The sequence below is a fragment of the Stegostoma tigrinum genome, chromosome 22 (assembly GCF_030684315.1).
Source record: "Stegostoma tigrinum isolate sSteTig4 chromosome 22, sSteTig4.hap1, whole genome shotgun sequence".
Classification (NCBI taxonomy): domain Eukaryota; kingdom Metazoa; phylum Chordata; class Chondrichthyes; order Orectolobiformes; family Stegostomatidae; genus Stegostoma; species Stegostoma tigrinum.
Window position 1 is genome coordinate 13880729 of NC_081375.1, and position 22909 is coordinate 13903637.

The 22909-nt window shown below is 39.7% G+C and overlaps 1 protein-coding gene across 1 annotated transcript in view; it reads right to left on the reverse strand.

Moving 5' to 3' along the window:
- rptor (regulatory associated protein of MTOR, complex 1) overlaps nt 1-22909 on the reverse strand; it is a 384600-nt gene that overhangs the window by 58065 nt on the left and 303626 nt on the right. The window contains exons 25-27 of the mRNA XM_048554896.2: nt 4884-4989; nt 1547-1661; nt 1326-1450 (exon numbers count right to left, since the gene is read on the reverse strand). Coding sequence (XP_048410853.1) covers nt 1326-1450; nt 1547-1661; nt 4884-4989 — 346 coding nt within the window. The remainder of the gene's footprint in view (nt 1-1325; nt 1451-1546; nt 1662-4883; nt 4990-22909) is intronic.

Consider the following 22909-nt stretch of genomic DNA (forward strand, 5'->3'; position numbering starts at 1 on the left):
TCAATTGCAAAGCATAAGAAGTCACAATCCATACTGAACGACCACAGGCATTCCCCTAACTTGTCTGTCCATCATCTATAAGGCACAAGTCAAGGGTATGATGGAATACTCTCCACTTGCATGACAACTGCAACTCCAACAACACTCACAAAGCCTGGTACCATCCATGACAAAGCAGCTCACTTGGTTAGCACCACATCTATAACTCCAAGCACGGAGCTCCATCCAGCAAGGACATATTGTGGCAGTATTTACCATTTACAAGACGCACTGCAGCAACTCATCAAGGCTCTTTTGACAGCACCTCCTAAACCTGCGAGCCTCATCACTTGCAAGGTCAAGGGCAGCAGATGCATGGGGACACAGCCATCAACACAGGTATCCCTCCAAGCCACACACTGTCCTGACTTGGAGCTGTCTTACTGTTTTTTCAACATAACTGGAACTCCCTCCCTAAATGTCCTGTGGATGCCCCCACACCAAAAGAGCTGCAGCAGTTCAACATCTCTGCAAGAATAATTCAGAATAGGTAATAAATGCTGGCCTAGCCAGTCATGCTTACATCCCATGAATTAAAGAAAACAAAAATATATTTATCTACAAAAGTTAAATATCAATTACTATTTTCACATGAAATAAGGTTTACCAATTTCATGCTGAAAATAAACCTTAAATAATTTCACAATATTGCTTCAATTCTCTGCAAAAGATTGCAGATGCATGTAACTTTCACAGCTCAGAACTTCTGATATCAAATCCTCAGACTTCAAAACGGCATTTGTTGCATTTGCAAAGTTCCAATAATTTTTTGTTCCTAAAGGAAAGTTACTTTACTTGAATAAAACATGCTTTTGTGTGTGATGCCTTAGGTGGAAAAAAGGATGAACAAAAGAGGACCATAATTATATATCACAGAGAAACACAGGCCCATGAGAAATGCAGGAAGGAAAGGATAAAGTTTAATAAAAAGTAAAATAATTCTGTGGTGACATTCTGAAAAAGGAATTTTTGAAATACAGTTTCTCATAACTATGGTCATATTATCAGCACTGATTTTGCATGTCACCATCAAAGGATGCAAAAATACTGGTTTCAGAAGAGTAGAGTGACAATCTGAACCTTGAACTATGGTTAAATCATAAATTCAAAATCTTTTCAGATGATCATTATTCCCATGACACCTTAACACAGTCGTCTCAAAACTTCATGCCCTATACCTCAAGCAGTCAGCAGTAAATGCCCAGCTATGGAATGACACATCAATGATTAGGAGTGTAGGCAGTCTGCCATGAGGTTCATATTTTACATCTTTAGAGCTACTTCACCTGTGGCAGAGAGAAGCAGAGAGAAATCCTGTCCATTCAGGTATTCCATTGCAGTGATCCGGGTGTATCGGGGATTCCCATTGTGGAAATAGTCGAGTTTTTCTCCTTTCTCCCAATCCCAAAAGCTTCAATGAAATAACAAAACATGAATCAAAAAGCTGCTGAATTAGTTAGAATAACTTGGTGTTGAAATAATTTACTACAGCCAAAGCTGCTCTTACCATATACTGTCTTTGTCAGCCACTGCTATGCATGGAGTAAACGGATGAAACTTCACCACAGAAGGGACACCTGGGTTTCTGTTTATAAAGATCTGGTCATCTAATCTTGTGATACCTAGTTAAGGGGAAAAATGGCTAAATTCACAAAAGAAATCACAGCCTTTTAAGAAAAGTGTAGTGAAATCAGAGAATTAAATTCAGCTAATTCAAAGTGCTGGTTATAACGAAGATGTCATCCACTCAATAACAAATAGAAAGTCCAACAGAAAAGGTGCCAGTGATGAATCAAAATTTTGAATTGGCAATTCCAGGTTAGCCAAATTCGTGAAATCTTGTCATATGACCATACCAACCACATTAGATGAAATCATGGGGAAGCCTACAGCAATGCGAATAAAAGGTCTCATCCACATCCTGAACAAAATGCATTCAGAGACAATTTTAATGTAGGTGAACCTGTTTTACTGTCTATTGCCAGGTCATATTTAAAGATGAAACAAGTAACAGGGAGAGCAATGCAGAGAATGTGTCACTGTCATGGTCTGCACCAACATGGATGGCATTGAAAAGCTACCAATTCTTTTGACAGAAATCATCAAGAATTCATGTCAAGAATACAAATCTAAAGATCCTATCCACTCAGTATGTGGCTCACAAAATGTCCTGGATGATGTCTAGCACTTTTGAGGCATGGATGAGGAAAGTGGACAAAATGCATCAACAGGAGATTTTCAGCCCAGTGACATGGAACAGTACAATAAAAAGCACCCCCCAGCCACCTCCCTGGCTGAAGCTGCACAGGCTATAGAAATGTTATTCCAGGATTTCATACCGCCACACAAAAACATGTTTGATCACATGACACACCATTTCAAAGACAGCACATTCAGCAGAAAAAGGTTAGTTTTTCCAATGCTAACACTCAATGTTTCTCAAAAGACTTTTACTGTATAGGGTCTGGTGCCATTGTAACATCTCAGGGCTTTGGAAAATAAAGGCATTATTTCATAAATTTGCTGCACCACTGTCCTCATTTTTGTTTTTGACATACAGCAGAGTTGCATCAAATGGGTTCATATAGAGCCTTCCTCAGCTACCTCAAAGCTCTGCTTGCTTAACACAGTTTGTGGGCAGCCCACCACCGCTACCCACCCCCCGCATTTTGACGTAATGATTTTACTGTAGGCATAAAACAGTTTTCATGCTCTGAATAGTTAGTAATGTAAAACCACCCTGAATAGAATTCCTGAAGGCTGCTACGGAGGCATGGGGAGGATCTTAATTATGTTTCTCAGCTGGAAGTGCCTGAAATGGAAAAGGCCAGTAGCTGAATAAGTAGTTAAATTCTTAGAAAGGGCTCATTCTGAAGAGAAAAACGACACCACCAGTCAAGCTCTCGGTAGGATCAATGGAAGCATGCACTTGTTCAGTAAATGGGCACTCGATCAAATGACAGCTTTTCCTGATTTGCTCGTGGAAGATGTAGATCAGACTGAAAATGGGAAAACTGAGTTCAGAGGATTGTACAGAGAAAACAGCACAGCACAGCACAGGATCAGACCCTTCGGTCCTCTAAGCACTCGCTGACACGTTTTGTCTTTACTTACAGGATCCGTAATTTCCCCCTTTTCCTTTCCTATTTGTGTGCTCGTCCAGGTGTTTCTTCAACGCTGCTACTGCGTTTGCTTCCACAACCTCTTCTGGCAGCATGTTCCAGGCACTTTCAAAGCTTTTGTGTGAAAAACTTGCCTTGTACACCTCTTTTAAAATTGCCCCCCCCGCACCCTAAACCAGTGTCCATTAGTAACTGACCCCTCCACCCTGGGAAAAAGTCTCATACTTTCTACTCTATTCATGCCATTCACAAACTTATAAATTTGTTTCAGGTCATTCCTCAACTTACACTGAAAACAAACCCAGTCCATCCAACCTTTCCTCAAAGCTAAAATCCCCCAATCCAGGCAACAGCCTGTAAACCATTTCTGTACCCTCTCCAGAGCATCCATGTCCTGCTCATAGTGTGGTGACCAGAACTGTATGCATTATTCTAAGTGTGGCCGAACTAAAGTTCAATCAACCTACAGCATAACTTGTCTATCCTTTTACTCAGTGACCCTTCCAATAAAGGAAAGCATGCCATAGGCTTTTTTTACTACCATATCTACCTGTGCTGCCACGTTCAATGATTTGCAGACCTGCACACCCAGATCTCTCTGCATGTCAATACCCTTCAGGGTTCTGCCATTCACTGCGATAATTTCCACCCGTGCTTGACCTTCCCATTTATATGGGTTAAACTCCATCTGCCATTTTTCTGCCAATGCCTCCTACTGATCTATAATCCTGCTGTATCCTCTGACAATCCTCCTCACCATCCACAACTCCTTGGATCTTTGCATTGTCTGCAAACTTACGAGTTAGACCAGCCATGTTTTCCTCCAAAGAATTTATGTAGAGCACGAACAGCAGAGGTCCCAGCACTGATCCCTCCGGAACGCCACTAGGCAAAACCCTCCATTCCGAAAAGCATCCTTCCACCGCTATGCTCTGTCTCCTTTGTCTAAGCCAGTTCTGTATCCATCTTGCCAGCTCACCAGTGATACCAGGCTACTTCATCTTCTGTACCAGTATGCCATGAGGGACCTTGTCAAAGGCTTTACTGAAGTCCATGCACACAACATCAACCACTTTTCCCTCATCAATTATCTTTGGCACTGCTTCAAAGTTAGTTAAGGCAGTCAAGTTAGTGAGGCACGACCTCCCCCAAACAAAACGATGCTGTCTAATGCTAACAAGTCCCTATGCTTCTAAATGCAAATAGATCTTGCCCTGAGAATCTTTTCCAATAATTTCCCTACCGCTGACTTGCAAATAAGCTCGAATGAATGGATGGAAATTCAAGCGGGGTTTGTAACAGGCATGCGATCTTCTCCACGGAGCTTCCTCAATGTGCTGCACACACGCAATCCAAAAGGATAAATCTCACAACACTCAATCTTTAACATTATCCCTCAAATTTCTCTCAGCGTCTCCAAAGCAGCAATTCTGAGAAGGAGATGTTTGTTTTATTTCGACCTAAGTGCGACATCTGATTAATTTTTTTTCAATCTCTTGATTAGTTGGGTTTAAATCTGTTCCTCTCTACAGCAGCTGCCTGATGTGCTGAGGGTTCCAAGCACTTTCATGCGTTTATTTAAGATTTCCAATATCTGGAATATTTTGCTTCTGTATTAGTAACTCCCAATATAGCGAAGTTAAATAATAAAACATACTTCCACTGAAATATGCTGTCATTACAAATAATTATTACATTAATTGCACCTAGAATATAGCTCACCTTTCTCGATAATCCAACCAGCTCGTTTTCTAACACGCCCATTGCGTAGAAATCTCCATTCGCGTTCCTTCCGAACCAGGCTTTCAACATCATGCTCCTCTGGAATCTGAACACAACAATGGCACAATTAGCATAAAATCCACATTAAATAGATCAAAGGGTTTCCCCCCCAAGAAACTGCATGTGCAGCATCAGCCACAGCTTGCCAAATTATAACTGATTACAATAGTTAAGTGTTTGTTTTGGACAGATGTCAACTCAATGAGGCGAAGGTCTTTTTTCTCTATTGTGGATTTCTACGACACAGAATGATGCCTAAAACACTGGCAGGCAATTCAATAAAATCTAAACTTTTAAAACCAAACTTAACAGATCTTAATTGTAGCAATATAGCTGAGGCACCCAGTGCAGACTTCCAACATACACTGAAAGATGCAGGTGTTTTTACTTCTGCAATTGAAATTAGTGGAGAGGAAACCAAATTATTAAATAAATTAATGCATTAATTACAGTTGGCTGCTATTAACCAACCGCTCCTCACTCAAAACACATTGCCAAAAATGGCTGAGCTGGATTACAAAGTGGAAGTCATTCACCGCACCCCCTCCAAGTCCCGCACCCCCCACCCGGGTAACTAAAATCAAAACACCAAACAATGTGTGCCTCACCCTATAATCTGTTAAAAGAGCTCCACTCTGGTTAAAAAAGTGGTTAAATAAAAACAAACTCCTGACACACACTTTACAAGCAACAAGTAACAAATTGTTTATCTAATTCTAACAGTGAACAAACTATTAAGAAACCAAATACCCCTTTCTAAATACGAACTATCCCTGAATAAAACAAGATTCTACTGATGTGCTGCTCCAATAAATACAAGTCCCACTTATATAGAATTAATAAAAAGAATTTAGTCTCTCGAAATTATAGCCAGATTACAGCTTCTGAAACATTCTGCCTCTTCTCCAATGAATTCCACTGTCATGAACACCTACTCCTTCTCCACATTAACTACATATGCCATAGGTATGTCTAATTTAGATGGAGCTTACTCTAAGACTTAGAGAATTCTTTGAGAGCCAGTGATTCTTTTAGAGCTGAGAGCTGTTCGCTTGGTAGATGGCAGTTGGCTTCTCCCCTCACCCTGATTTTCTAAATGCCCTCATCTTTTATACCCTCGATGACCTATTTCTTATCATAGGATCGGTCCTATTTTTTCAAAACCATCAGATTTAAACTTAATTGGTTTTTGGTATCTAAGGGCCTCGTTTAAATTAATTTTTAAATAAAATTTAAAAGCCTATTGCCTTGGTAAAAATGCTGCTTTGCATGTTAACAGTATAGCATTTTGATACAAATGTTTCAATTCAGGTGCTCTGTGAACCTGCAAATCCACAAACTGCTGCTGCTCACAGACATCCTTTTTACAACTCTAAGCATAGAAAAGCCACAACATCTCTTAAAGGGCCCACATGCTGTTTCCCCCCCACCAAGCATTTTACACACACCAAATTATAACTTCCTACCTTTCAATCCATGAGTACTCTACCTGACTTCACAACAGGTGAAACATTTAGAAATAATATTTGAAGGAAGAAAATGGGTGAGCATGTTTCCTGTCTTGCCTCAAATGGACAGAAGAATGAAAGGTTGAATCTATTTGTTGAAGGGATGTGGATGAGACTGGCTATGTCAACTCATCCCTAATTGTCACAGAAGAGGTTTATTGAGCTGCCTTAATGAAAAGCTGCTTTACCTTGGGGTGTAGGGACATCACTGTAGTGTTAAGAAAGGACTGCAGGATTTTGATCCAGCGACAATGAAAGAACAGCATTATAACTCCAAGCCAGGATGGTGAATAGTTTGCAGGGGAACTTGCACATACCAACATATCTGCTGAACTGGCTATTCAACTTGATAAGAGTTCAGCGGTTTGACAGGTGTAAAGACCCTGGGTGAGTTACTGCAGTGCATCTTGTAGATAGTATACACTGCTGCTACTGTGCATTTGTAGGAGTATACCCCCGACCGGGGACAAAGACTCAGAAGGCAGGCAGGACTCAGGTAAGTGGGAGACTTTTATTCGAGCAAGAACTGGTTAATACAGGGAGAGGACTAAAGAATCTGGCCTTGATGTAAGAACTCAATTATTCCCCTAATCTTTGGCTCAGATTGGAAGAGAGATCAACAACACACTTTGATCTTTACAGTGAAATTCAACATTTTTATACATTTTGTGTTACAATAATTAAATACAGCATGAACACTGTCCTTCCCCAATTAATCAACACACCCAACTCCATAGGACACCTAATCAATGATGGGCAGTCCTATGGACAGTCCCAGGTTCCTGTGATCTTGTGTTTATGAAACATTGTAATCTCCATGCCCTGGGATCTATTCATTCGCATTCCAAAGTTACCGGTTATACTCCTCTGTATCTGTCTCAGACTTACTTATCTCTGAGCACAGTCTGAATTGTATTTCATGTGCTTACCTTTATCAAATTCAGTTATTCTTTTTATATTTCTCATTGTTCAAATTATACATGTAAAAGTACAAAAAACAGTTTTAACCAGTTGTAAAAGGATAACTTCTGTTATAAAAAGTTAGTTATAAAGTGTAAAATTATACATCTACTTCTACTGTTAGCACGTCGTAATTAATATTTTGTGAACAATCTATTTTGTTCAGGACGTAAGAGAAAGCATTTCCTAAGACTAATTAACTTTCACATCTATTTTTAAGTGTTTTATTTGCCATAATGCTTGTATCATACTTTGGTTACATGTGTATGTATCCTTTATGCTGAACACTACTTCCTATGGTTGTGTGAAGAATCTTTAACTAGAACCTATTTCTTAATATTGCGAGTAACTTCAAAGAAACAACTATTTACTACAAAATAACTTAAGCTGTTGTCTTTGCAGCTGCTTAGGGAGTTAACCTGGCTGGTTCACGGGCTGAGACTCACACGTGGTGTAAATCATTTACTGGGACAATCATCCTTTCATTAATGAAGCTGGAATCCATCGCTTGTCTAACCTTAGGCATTCTCTTATCAGAACTGTCTCAGATGGTTGCTTGCAGAGCTCCTTTTCTGACCTTGGAGTATTCCTGTTCAAAGGTACCATTATGTTTCACTGTGTAAGCAGGCTGTTTACTTTTGCTTAGTTTTTTCTGCCATTTTGTAAGCAGGCATGGGCTGCTTAGTATAGGCAGCTAATGGTCAGACTATAGATAGAGTTGACAGCCAGAGACTTTTTCCTAGGGTGGAGCTTTTGAGGGGATATAGTTTTAAAGTGAAAGGAGATATCGGGGAGACATCAGAGGGAGGTTCTTTACACAGAGAGTGGTAGGGGCGTAGTGGAGTCGACCTCATTAGGGCCATTTAAGTGGCTATTAGAGCGGCATATGGATGATAGTATAAGGTAGGGTTGGAGGTTAGACAGACCTTAGGTTTCAGGTAAAATTTCGGCACAACATCAAAGGGCCTGTACTGTGCTGTACTGTTCAATGTTCTATGTCACTCTGTATGGACAGGCACAGGTCACTCCCACAACATTGATCATGAAGGGAATGAATGCTTGAAGGTGATGGATGGGCTGCCAACCAAGCAGATATAACACACAGTGTTGAGCTGGAGGAACACAGAAGGCCAGGCAGCAGAGGAACAGGAAAGTTGACATTTCGGGTCGGGACCCTTCTCCAGAAAGAAGAGTCTGAAGAAGGGTCCGGGTCCAAAACGTCAACTTTTCCTCTCCACTGATGCTGCCTGGCCTGCTGTGTTCCTCCAGCTCTACACTGTGTTATCTCTGACTCCAGCAACTGCAGTTCTTACTATCTCTGCCAACTAAGCAGGTTGTTTTGTCCTCGATGGTATCAGGTTTCTTGAGTGTAGTTGGAGCTGCACTCATTCAGACAAGCGTACAGTATTTTATCACATTCCTGAGTTACATCTTGTAGATGGTGAACAGGCTTTGGGGAGACAGGAAGTGAGGTGTACACCACAGAATTCCTAGCATCTGACCACCTCCTGTCGGCATAGTGTTTATATCTTTAGTCCAATTCAATTTGTGGCTAATGTTAACCTCAGGTGTTGATGGTAGGGGAAACATCATTGAATCTCAAGGCATTAATTTCTCTTTTGTTTAGCTGGTCATTGTCTGGCACTTGTGTGGAGCAAACATTACTCATCAACCGAAGCCTGAATATTGTTCAGGTTTTGCTGCATGAGTACGCAGTATGAGCCGCAGTATGCGTAGTTTTGAATCACACTTTTTGAATGGCACAAAATTCTGTGATCATCAGCAAGTGTCACCACTTCAAACTTATGATGGAGGGAAAGTCATTGGTGTAGCAGCTGAAGTCATTTGGGTCCAGGATACTACCCTGAAGAAGTCCTGTAGAAATGTGCTGAGACTGAAATGATTGGCTTTCAACAATCATAATATCTTTCTTCATGCCCTGCAGAACTCCAATCAGTGGAGAGGATTCCCACTGACTCCAACTATGCTATGCTAACATGTAGGTGACATAGTAATTACTTACTTTAAATTTTTAGAGTTCTTTTCTCTACCTTGCAAAGCTCATTATCTACCAGCTTATTGTTTCACAGTTTATCAGTAATTGTCAGCACCTTGCTCAAGTTGTTGGGTCTTCACTTATAAGCTAAAGGCTCAGTGATTTTCCTCCACAATACTACCTAAAAGTGGACAGTAACGATGGTGGTGAAGAAGGGAAGAGGAGAAAACTGAGGTCTATTGCTACATTCCCACCAGTAAAAGTTATGATTCTCTTACATACCCAGAACAGATCCTGGCCAAGCAGCCCACTTCCATTTAAGCCAAAACGAGACAGGGAAACCTGAGAGAACAGTCCATTCTTCTGTGAGTCTACAAATACTCTATCAATTCTAGGAGGAACTGGTAGGTGCTAAAAAGGCTGCTGATCATTCCACTAGACACTATATAACCTTGATGATTAACAACATTAAAACAATTTATGCATCAATCGCAGAAGCCAAATGTGATTAATTGACTGCACTATTAATAACCAATTAAAGCACAGCACAGATTGCTGCTTGCATGAACATAGCAAATAAAATATAATGCCTCGCTGAATGCAATTAGCACTGAGCTACCAGCACTGTTCAATAAGAAATGAAATTAAACATTAAAAGGTAACCATTAATTTTCAGCAGACCAAATATATAAAATCACATTTAAATTAAAAATGCCAAAACACTCAAAAGCTAACACATGTTTTGATTATTTTGAAACAGTTTTTGAAAAATATTTCAAAAGTAAAAGCCCAAAAGGATCAGTAAATAACCAACATAGAAAAGTTAATGCAAGGTCCACATGTTATTTGGATTCCTTGTAGACTGCTGGCATTCAGTGGATCAGCTATTGAAAACGTAGTAAGAACAAGTGAAATACCATGCAGAGGGTATGCAAATGTGATGTTTCTAAATTTGGAGACATGATTGAGAACTACAGGTTATATACTCTGATCAGTCAGATTCAAGAAGGAATGCCCTCCGTCGCTAGTTTCTAAAATGTTCAGAAGTCCATTTTCTGATATAAAGAGATCTTTAGCTCTACAATAATGAGGGTCTGCACTAGACATAAAAAGACAAACAGATGCTATACAAATCCAGAGATAATGTGAGCTGCAGATGCTGGAGAATCCAAGATAACAAAGTGTGGAGCTGGATGAACACAGCAGGCCAAGCAGCATCTTAGGAGCGCAAAAGCTGACGTTTCGGGCCTAGAACCTTCATCGGACCTATACAAATCCAAGTTGTTCTTTCTGGTGCCCTACATGACCATTGACGATAAAACACTTTGGCACATCCTGAGAGATACTTTGAAATGTAGCAATTCTTGAACAACATGAAACTGCAAGCGCCTGCAAACAGCAAACTTGTACCAACAGCGATGAGATAAATGACCAGATAAAGTACTTTCATGACACTGATTAAGGGATATCTTTGAGTCAGACATTAGAGACACCCCTGCTGATCTTCAAAATATCATAGGATTTTTAATGACTACTTGAGGTGCCAACTGGGACTTCAGTTACACACCCTTTCCTAAAGCTGGACACCCAACCTTACTGCAATATAGAAGTTGTCAAGTATGTTATAGTAATATCATCCGAGTAAATAAATTACCTTCCACTGCACTGAGTCTTGAGACAAGGAGTGGATTCACAAGGTTGACTTGCAGGTTTTGAGTGTTTTTACAGTTGAAAATAATTTGGTAAGTTAATAAGGTAGTCAAATGCCAACTCCTCTGATCAAGAAAAACAAAGATAGCTAATCGTGTATTCAACTACAAAAAACAGTTTTCCTAATGATACATGCATTGCACAGCACCTCATCTCTAAAGGCACGAGCCCATAAGCAATTTCTGTTTTTTTGGGGGGGGGGGTGTGGTGTCACTGGTACGGACAATGTTTATTGCCCATCCTTAGTGAAATGAGATAGTTAGCTGCCCTCTTCAACTACTGGAGCCCATGTGCTTCACTTATTAGTACGCTTTTAAAATGGAGAGAGTTCAATTCCTGCAGTGGCTGATGTTCCCATGAAGGACTCTCCTTCTCAACCTCTCCCCTTGACTGATGGATTGTGACCCTCAGGCTGAGCCACAACCAACTGTCTGTCTGTCTGTCTGTCTGTCTCTCTCTCGTGGGAGAGCCTTATGGTCTGGCAGGATTATGGTAACTTTACCTTTTAAGTTTAAAGAAGGGAACTGAGGAAGTGTCACCAGACCCGAAACATTAACTCCTGATTTCTCTTCACAGATGCTGCTAGACCTGCTGAGCTTTTCCAGCAACTTCTGCTTTTGTGTGAAATATTGAGAGCAGTCTTGGGTACAATTTCTAAGGAAGGACATGCTGGCCTTGGGAAGGTGTCCACAGGAGATTCACAAGAACAATCCTGGGGATTAAAGGAATTGAGGAGAGTTTGAGGACTCAGGGTCTATACTTGATGAAGTTTACAAGAATGAAGGAGGAACTCATTGAAACTTTGAGACGCCTGGATAGGGTGGATGTGGAGAATGTGTTTCCACTAGTGAGACGGACTAGGATCCAAGGGCAGTGTCTCAGAGTGAAGGGATGACCTTTTAGAACTAAGATGAGGAGGAATTTCTTCAGTCATGTGGTGGTGAACTTGTGGAACTCAATGCCACAGAGCCTGTGGAGGCCAAGTTATTAGGTGTATTTAATATAGAGATAGATAGGTTCTTTATTAGAAAGGGGGTCAAGGGTTACAGGGAGAAGGCAAGAGGATGGAGTTGAAAAACATATCAGCCATAATTCAATCCCAAAACTAACTCAATGGGCTGAATAGCTTAATTCTGTTCCTATATCTTACGGTATTTTGGGCTAATAGGCAGGATTGGATTCGTCTTACATTTTGTAGGCCATACCAGGGCAATTTTCCACATTGTCAGGTCGATGTCAATGTTGTGGCAGCACAGGGACAGCTTGGTGAGAGGTGTAGCTAGCTCTGGAGCGCCCTTCTTCAGCATTATTGCCAAAACGCTTTCTGCGTCAGTGTTCTGTCTAAGCTGTGTAATAGTGCAGCCTCTTTAACATTCCATGCATGCCATTTGGTGCGCTGCCACAAACATCTGGCTTCAGAGATTGCTGCTGTACTAGATTTCAGAGGTTGGCACATCAAAAAATAGAATCAGAGTGAGTAGTATCCGGTCCCACCATCCATTTCCTCATATCATGTGGAGTAAATGGAATTGCTTAAGCTGGGATCTGTGATATAGGGATCTTTGGAGGAGGCCGGACTGCAGAGATTTGATCTGGTCTATGAGTTGTAGAATTGCTTAGCTCTATCATTTGTTGCTTTTGCTAATTGGCAAGCACGCAATTCTGTTTTGCAGTTCACCAGGTTGACCTTCATTTTTGATGTGCCTGGTGCTGCTCCTGACCGGTCCTCCTGCACTCTTCGCTGAACCAGGGTTGATGTTAATGGGGATATGCCTGGCCATGAGGTTATCAATCGTGTTGGAGTTCAGTTCAGCTGCTGATGGTCCAGAGTACATTATGGATGCCCAGACATGAGCTGTTGTATCTTGTCTACCCCATTTAGTGCACAGTGATAGTGCTATATTGGTGATTAATATTGACCCTCCCCACGAGGAGTACATTCTGCACCTCTGCTACCCTTAGTCCTTCTCCAAGTAGTGCTTAACATTGAGGAGGACTGGGCATTAACAAAGGGCAGATGGCACTTGATAATCAGCAGGCAGCTTCCTTGCCCCTGTTCAGCGAGATGCCATGTGACTTCAAATGTCCAGAGAAATTCCATGGTAACTCCCTCTTGACTGTGCGCCTTTGTGCCACTACCTCCACTGCGTCTGCCTGCTGTTGGGGCAGCACATAGCCAGGACAAGTGATAATTTTGTCTGTCTCGGTGCGTAAGGTATGATTCTGAGAGTATGACGACGTCAGGCTATTGCTTGACCAGTCTGACAGACAGCTCTTCAAATTTTGGCCTCTAACTGTCCTTACTTTGCAGGGTTGAGTTTGCCATCATTAATTCTCATGCTTAGGTGAATGCCAGGCGGTCCGTCTAGTTTCATTCCTTTAAGATTTTTTAGCAATTGATACAACTGAATGGCTTGCTAGACCATTTCAGAAGGCATGTATGAGTCAACCACATTGCTGTGACAGTAGAGTCAAACACAGGCCAGACAAACCAAGGGTACGTTTTCCATGCCTAGAGAACATGAAAGAACCAGACTGGTTTTGATGACAATCAACAATGGCTTAATGGTCATGAAACTTTAAACTTCAGGTTTTTATCAAATTTAAATTCTGATGTGATGGGATTCAAACCTGGGTTCTCTTAGCCTTACTGCATTACTAGTTCTGCAGCAAAACAATCATACCCATGCCTCTTCACAAACATGGTGATTAATGCACAACTATGAGATTGCTGGTAAAGGACGTAGTCTATTCTTGAGTGTTGCAGATAGTACGTGGTGAAGTATTTCATTCGGCTTATGCAAAACTCAAGAGTTGCTTCAGTTGAATGCTTTAATATCCCTCTTCATGAATATTTTACAATAGTTACATAAATTTGCAGCCATGACAGCATGGCTATGGTACACTCTGGTTTGCTGATTGTTCCATTTATCAGTTATCAAAATACTACCTGCAAAAATTATAATGTTATAACTCATTACTTCTGTCCAGATTAAAACTATGCTTTGTCCGAAAAACCTATTTAAATTATTTTTCACAGAATACTTTTTGTGGCATATATTTTATAACTCACAGCATCCTTGAGCAAAATCTCAAAGGTCAATGCTAACATCTTGGTTAAGCTAACTCATTCAAAGGTTGTGTTGATGGATGTCTTTTTAATTAATGCCCTTTATATGGCTTAATGTCCTGGACAAAATTCTCTCATGGCTTCACAGCAATTATAGAAAAGTATGCATATTTCAACATCACCTGCAAGAATATTCAGTTACTGAAGTCTGTAAGGAAAACAGGGCTGTCAGTGGATTCACTACAGTGAGCTGTGACACAATTGTACTCAAGTTGACACTCCACGTGTTCATTTCACCACTAAATAGGTTGGCACAAAGGCACAAATTCATAACCACTTCTCTAAAGCACAACCACAAGCTGAGTTCACAATCTCACTGAGCCGGAGAGGAATGGGATGGAGCTTGAAAAATGTTAGTAACATGGAGTGACACAGGATTTAAGGCTTTATTCTTATCCATCTTAAAACGACAACTTGAAATTGAGGAAGGGCACCCAGTTCCCAGGGTCCATGATACAGAAATGGGCAATTCAGTATCATTTTCAACCAAACTGGTAGTCAACTCAAAGGAGACAATAAGATGGAAAGCTTTCTTCCTGATTCCATCATCACGGAACTATACGTAAAAGGCTGAGAATATTACATATGACAAGTAGATTTCCACACTAAGTGCCAAAGATGTAAAATAGTCCATTCCTTAGCCATGCTAACCTCCATCACAATGTTCCTACTACTGTATTGATACACAATAACCAAGGGACTCAACCTAAAGTTATTGCTTACATATTCCAACAGATTAAGAGATATAACAAGGTACTTTGGAGTTCATCTCTCTATCCTTCCAAGGATTGACATGGGTGTGCTTTCTGTCTATTTCAGCTAAGAAAAAGACAAAATTAGATGATAAAAAGCCCTGTTTTGTTTACAATTCAATATTGGCAATCTTAAATTTAGAAATAATTTAGACTAGTAGAATTGATCCTTTGAACACATTATTTAAACAGTGGAATTTTTGTCTGAATATCTGAAAGAAAATAACATGTAACATGGGGAGATAAACTGCTCACTGCTGGTCATTTCACCAGGAACGCAGATTTGCAACTACAGAGATAGGAATCGATTTACTAGTCTCAACAATTAGTGGTCACATTAAATAGACATTATTTGTCAAGTGTTACATCGTAATGATGAAAGTGGATGAGCTGAGTGTCCAGATAGAAACTATTTTGCAGTAAATTATAAATTACGTACTAACCATTTATGAGAGTCTGCAGTTCTAGGAAAAGATCAATGTATACTGACTTTCTTCGTACCGTATTCCAATTTTAATCGCGCACCTGTACTTGTACAAGTCACTGTATCTTCAGTACTGGCATCGATTCAGCCAGGAGGAATGCGCAGCATGCTGAGATCAGCACTTGTGGTACATGACCGAAACTGAGGCTTTGTGACACTGCAGCTCTATAGGCAGACTAGGTTACTCAATGTCACGGTTTTCTAATTGTAACTTCAATATTTATGAGCAAGCAATGAAACCCTTCATATAACATCTTTAGGACTGCAATTGTGCAGATGCTGACCATCCCATGCTTCTGTAAATTTGCAACAGCATTCAATATTTTCTGTTTTTTCCTTTACAGCTGCAGTTATTTTTCTTATCCACTTAACAATGACAAGCAATTTGTCAAAATACCACATCTGTTTGTCATCCTGTTCACTATCACGAATGGTAACCGCTTCTATATTTGAATGAGAGAGGGGAGAAGCCTCAATAATTAAATACTTCTGGTTTCTTATATTTCATGTGTTTTGTACTTTATGAAATAGAAAACCCAACAGAGCAGAGAACAAAAATAACAAAGTGTGAAGCTGGATGAACACAGCAGGCCAAGCAGCATCTCAGGAGCACAAAAGCTGACGTTTTGGGCCTAGACCCTTCATCAGAGAGTCTAGGCCCGAAACGTCAGCTTTTGTGCTCCAGAGATGCTGCTTGGCCTGCTGTGTTCATCCAGCTTCACACTTTGTTATCTTGGATTCTCCAGCATCTGCAGTTCCCATTATCTCAGGGCAGAGAACAACAATGGTATTCCTGCTTGTTTTTAAAAAAAATTTACATCCACTTTTGGTTCAATTTGGCAACATTAAGTAGTACTCTTTTCTGACCTCAAAGTACACACAGCAGTATAAAGGCTGGAAGATCATGGCAACCGGTGTAAATACAGGCTAAGCTCATGTTGTACTGTAACTGCATAGCTGGAGATGCTATTTCATAGATGAAATTGTAAATATTTTCTGATCAACCTGCTCAGAAACGTTACACCTCTGGAGAAGGTGAGACTTGAACCTAGGCCTGATGGAATCTGGAATGGATACGTGTCTATGGGGAAATTATGCACACACATTTGAAAACAGCCCTTCTATGATTTGATAAACTTCCTTAACCAAAAATATTCAAAAATGTTCTCAATGCACTAAAATCACAACCTCGAAGTTTATTCAAGAGCTAATTAAGAAAATCAAGACACAATAGAAGCAAAATTTCATTACATAATAATAATATTTGCTGTCTTTCTCCTTTCAAAACCACTTTCCAGTAAACAGAGCTGCGTGCAAACTCCTGAGTCAATGTAGGCGTTGAAATACTGCTACATGATTAGGATCATGACACACCATAGATTTTACACCTCCTATCTCCCACTCAGCCAGAACCAATTACAAACTCTGTATTTTACAACTTCAGTTTGTTGAGAGAAAACCAATGGATTTGTTTTATTTTAACTCTCTGAGTACCGTGTTTGCAAATTACACACAGAGCCTGAGAGAAATTCAAAGTGCATTTGTTTAACTAGGTATTATTTGCAATCCCCAGTTCAATGCCCTGTAGCTAGAAATTCATAACGATGCAGTGCTTTGTTTTGAGATCAAAAATATAAATCTTGAATTGTAAGCTTCAAGATTTTGATCGATGGCTCAGTGGTTAGCATTGGTGCCTCACAGCGCCAGGGACCTGGGTTTGATTCCAACCTCAGGTAACTGTCTGTGTGGAGTTTGCACATTCTCCCTGTGTCTGCGTGGGTTTCCTCCGGGTGCTCCAGTTTCCTCCCACAGTCCAAAGATGTGCGGGATAGGTGAATTGGCCATGCTAAATTACCCGTAGTGCCCAGGGATGTTCAGGTTAGGTGGGTTAGACACAGGAAATTAGGGAAATGAGTCTGGGCGGGATGCTCTTCAGAAGGGTAGTGTGGACCTGTTGGGCCAAATGGCCTGTTTCCACACTGTAGGGATTCTATGGGTGAAAACTGAAAAGTTACCATGATCATCTCAAAGCAGAAGCACACCCAGATTTAGGTAACACTATGTGCAAACAGTAAAGGAAACACTTTGTCAGGAACTAAAAATAATTTATTTCACTGTTACTAAGCACAATAATTTTCCAATGACAATAGGGAATCATTTCTCCCTCAAATCTTACATTCCCACAACAAGAACATAATTCTGAATGAACTCTAATTACTTCCATGGGAAGTCTAGGAATACTACACAAAATAGCCCCAAAACAATATTTACTTTTACACTTTCTGTCCACTGTGAATCATTTGCTTCAAATTTCTTGAACTGAATGAACAAAGAATTGTCTTACTAATATCACAAGCTGCAAGATCCAAGCAATTAGTACAAACACATTATTCACACAATATTTTTTGAAGAAATGTTTGTCAAAAGGAGCGAACTTCTGTCCAAGAACATGCGGGCTATACTCAAATTTAAAGAGCATGAGATGTAGATAAAGGATGGAGGCTGATTTTACTTTCCAAGCCTTGTTCATAAAGTGGGACATGGAGTTTGCAAGAAATTCTGAGAAGAAATGTAGAAGATAAAACTAGAAATAGTTCAATTATAATGTTTAAAAGATCTCAATTTACATCCGAGCTCAACAGAACTTGTCTGCAGCTTTGGTTTCTTTTTCTGAGGAGGGAAGTTATTGCTTCAGAGAGAGTGCAGCAAAGGATTACCAGACTGATTCACAGGATGGCAGGACAGACATGAGACAATCTTGGACATATATTTGGAGGTCAGAACAATTAGGGAGCATCTTGTAGGTAGTTAAGATCCTAACAGGACTAGACACGGCAGATACAGGAAGAATTTTTCTGATGACAGGGGAGCATGGACTAGCAGGCACAGTCTAAGGATACTGGGTAAATATTTATAAGTGAGATGAGAGGTAATTTCTTCACCCAGAGAGTGATGAACCTGTGGAATTCACCATGACAGAAAGCAGTCAAGGACAAAAAACAGTGTGATTTCAAGAGGAGGATTTCAAGTTTATAAGATTGTGAATGGCATGGATAGAGTGGAAAGTATGAGGCTTTTTCCCAGGATGGATGGGTCAATTACTAGGGGACACAGGTTCAAGATGCAGGAGGTGAAGTGTAAAAAAGAAGTGCAAGGCAAGTTTCTCACATAAACAGTGGTGAGTGCTTGGAATGAGCTGCCAGGGGTGGTGCTGGAAGCAGACATTAGCAGCATTCAAGAAGCACCTCAATAAATACATGAATAGGAAGGGAATAGAGGGATATAGATCCTATAAGTGAAGTCAGTTTTAGAATAGAAGGGCAAAATGTGTCAGCACAGGCTTGGAGGGCAGAAGGGCCTGTTCCTGTGCTGTACTGTCCTTTGTTCTTATAGCACTTAGATTCAAAGAACAGAGGAAAAGCAGAAACATGCTACTGAGTTGAATGATCAGCTGTGATCATAATGAATGACGGTGCAGGTTCAAAGGACCAAATTGCTTAGTCTTGCTCTTATGTTTAAAATATGTCATATTTCAATGAATAATATTTGCAGACTGAAATCACTGAACAGCAATGTCATCAGGGACAAAAAGAATTGCTGCTTCAGTCCATGCAACTGCTTTCATACCATTTGGAATGGAAAAGACTGCTTTTGCACTTTTGGAATGCTTCCCATTCGAAATCCCGTTACGCACACAATCGTGTGGAGATGGTGAAATAAATCAGAATGACTGGAACTGCAACTTGGAACTTGATATCCAAAGCTTGCTTCAACAGTTGCTGCAAACATTTCAAAACAAATGTGTTTTGAAAATAACTTACAAATTCTGTTTGTAAGATGCTGCACTGGCAATTGTGCGTTTGCGTTACAGTAACCAAGATACTCAAAAATAATAGTGCTGAGCAACTTGCAAAGAAATGTAACTTTTTGATTGAAATACTGCAGTTATTTAACAAGGTACAGTGTCACACAACTAATTGCACAACATATTTAAAGCACATGGGAGAATGGTTCATCTTTACCTACGTGACCCATCATTTGAGACAAGACTTTGAACTAAGCCCTTGTCCATTTCCTCTAGTGGACATATTAGATCTCATAGCACTATTTCAAAGTCATCCCAGCATCCTTGCCAATATTCAGCACTCCTTCAATATAGCTAAAATTAAGCATCTGGTTATTATAACCATTCTGTACTTGGGAGCTTGCTGTGGACTAAGCAGGCTGACCCCATTAGAACGGTGGCAATTCACCAAGTACAGTGTTCAGTTTGTCAGTGCATTGTCTGGAATTTCTGAGGTCAATTCTGAGGTCATAGAAAAGTGCCCGATAAGTGCTTTTTCGTGTTAGCATATGCAGCTCACAACCACAAAAATGCTGGTCAGCCATCGACCATATCCCTTGAATGAACCAAAAAAGAAGCAGAAGTAGGCCGTTCAGCCCACCAAGTCTGCTACACCGTTTTATGAGATCATGGCTGATCTGCTAATCCTCAATTTCACTTTTCTGCCTTTTCCTCATAACCTTAATTTCCCTGACTGAGTTTTAATCTATCTCAGCCTAGAATATACTTAATCACCCAGGCTCTAGAATCCACTAACTGACTACCCTCACAGAAGAAGTTATTCCTCATCCGTGTTTTAAACAGACAAACCCTTATTCTGAGATTACACCTCTTGGTCCTAAACTCTCTTACTAGGGAACAGACCTTTCAACATCTAACCCGTTTTCTCCCAAGGAAGTTTCAAAAGGTCACCTTCCATTCTTCCAAACTCCAAAGAGTACAGGCCCAACCTACTGAAACTCTTCAGAACAGATGACAGTCCCTCCATTCCCTGTATCAGCCTTTTGAGGTTTTCTGGAATGCCTTCAATGCCAGTAAATCTTTTCTTCGGTAAGGGGCCCAAAACTATTCATAGTACTCCAGGTCTGATGAGTGCCTTGTATAGTTTTAGCAAACCTATTTTTACACTTCATTCTCTTTGCATGAGAGGCCAATATTTCATTTGCCTTCTCTATCAATGGTTGAACTTGTATACTCGCTTTCTGTGCTTGAGACCAATGAGTTTGAAAATAAAGGTGAACCCTTAATTTTAAGCAATGCAACTATGCCACAAGATTTCATTTTTTTTAAAACAAAAAAGCTTTACATATTTAATAAGAATACAAAACAATAAGGGTCAATAGAGTTCAGATGTACTTCTTACTTCCTTCAAGAATTCTCTTTAAGGCACATACATATAAAATGATTTATCTCAGTAAAGGACAGCTCTTAAGGATACCAGCGTCTTCAGGAAACGATCTTTAATTTTCCTTAGTTCCAGTTAGTTTTGGAGGAAAGAAGTTCATATTCAAACATGGTAAACAAATGTCTGTCATTTTTCTGATTATTTTCCCAATAATTCAAACAATTGTTTTCTTTTATACAAGGCTTGGTGGAGGACTACTGTAGATTCTTCCATTAGTTCTGAACAAGGTAACGTCCCAGTGTCTACTTCTTCACAAAGTTCAAACAGAGATTAAACCTAACATATATTCTATATAGATTATGAAGCAGCTCTGATTTTTTGTACCACGCTAACATCATAGACTCAGCTACCAGCATTTATTTTTGCTGCCTTCCTGCTGAGTGGCAAACCACGAGGTCTAAACAGCAACTATTTTGCAACAAACACCCAGATAAACTGAAACCAGACGGTCAACCATGATGAGTCTGATTTGGTATGCCCTCAAACCAACCTTTAATTATCCCATAGTTACAAATTCTTCTAAAGGCTGAAATAATTGGGTTTTTAAACCACTTTTTGGTGTTTATGGAATGCCTTTAATTAAATTTGGTCTACTGTCCCAAGGCAAAAACATCAGTCTGGACTGTACATCTTTGTAACCATCACGTCTTCAGTTCTTTACCTAAGTCCACCTGCTACTTTCTAGAGCAAAATACTGTGGGCACTGGAAATCTGCAGACCTGGCAGCATCTGTGGAGAGAGAAGCAGTTAAAATTTTGAGTACTTGATGACTCTTCAGAACAGAAGAGCAGTCATATTGTACTCAAAACATTAGCTCTATTTCTTAATCCAGACTTGCTGAGTTTCTGCAGCATTTCATTTTCACAATTGTTGTTTTATAGTTCACAATCTCTTTATTCTGATCTTTTTAAACATACAAATGAGTTTATCTTAAAAATAAAGACAGTATCTAAAACAGATGAACCAAGAATTAGATATATGGAACATGTAAACTGCGTTTTACTCCTGCGTGAGACAAGGTTTTCACAAGTCCTTTAATATCCTACATTTATTGATGCAGAGAGAACATTTTGTTCCATTTTGAAAAACTAGAGCATTAAAAAATGCAGCAACATTAAAATGGTAACATACAATATACAATAAGATGGTAACCATCACTTTTAAATTATGCTGTATTGACAACATAATTTAAAAGAAATGGTTACCATCTTAATGGTTACAACAAGTTTTGTTTGGAACACAAATTGTATGTACTTTCACATGCAAGGACTTTAAATTCAGAATTTAAAAACGCTGGGCCCACTAACCAAATGGAAAAAAAAAGGCATGTACTTACCTCCACAAAAGTACATTAAATAATTAAGTGAATGATGTCTGCAAAGTCCACTATCAAAGCTTGAGTTACAAGGTTTGCAGGCCAAATGCATAATCTGACACTTTCAACGTCTACTCCTGCTCTATCTTATCACATCTTTGATATAGGGAGGTGGGGAAAGAGTACCCTGAAAGAAACTACTTAAGATATTCTGCCTATTTCCGAATACATAATTATGATTTAGTTGACAAAAGTAATTATTTGTTAATTAGGCAATGGGATTATTTCGTCAATTAAAAGGTTGAGTGAACATATCGAGCAGTAATACCACTTTGCAGACATCCACCAGAGAAATACATGCTACTCTCATTACATGTTATCCATGATTTTAGACATGTGTTATTTCAAAGAGTTGCTTCAGAATTGCATTTGTCACAATGTTGAAAGATGGTCGGTAATGAAAATGAGATTTCCAACAGTTTAGTCATAAATTCTTTTGTGATAAAATAAAGCAAGCCATTAGTATACTTCTGATGTGTTCACATAAAAAGCTTGGGCACTAACTGTAAAGTCTGAGCTTCTTTCACTAAAAAGCAGGAGAAAACTATGTCCTACATCTTAACTAGTGAACTTGAAAGGTCACATGATTTTCATAAGCGCTGTAAGGTGATTTTGCCAGTAGCAATTAAAGAACAGCAAGTAATCATGACACACTTGTAATGATCATCCTTTAATGCTTCTCAAATAACTTAATCGAATAATATCATGTGTACAGTCTGATAATTCAGCTCTGGACAGTAACATTGAAAATATCTGAAAACCAAGAGAGAAAAAGCTCAATTAGCAGTAAAGCTCTACAACA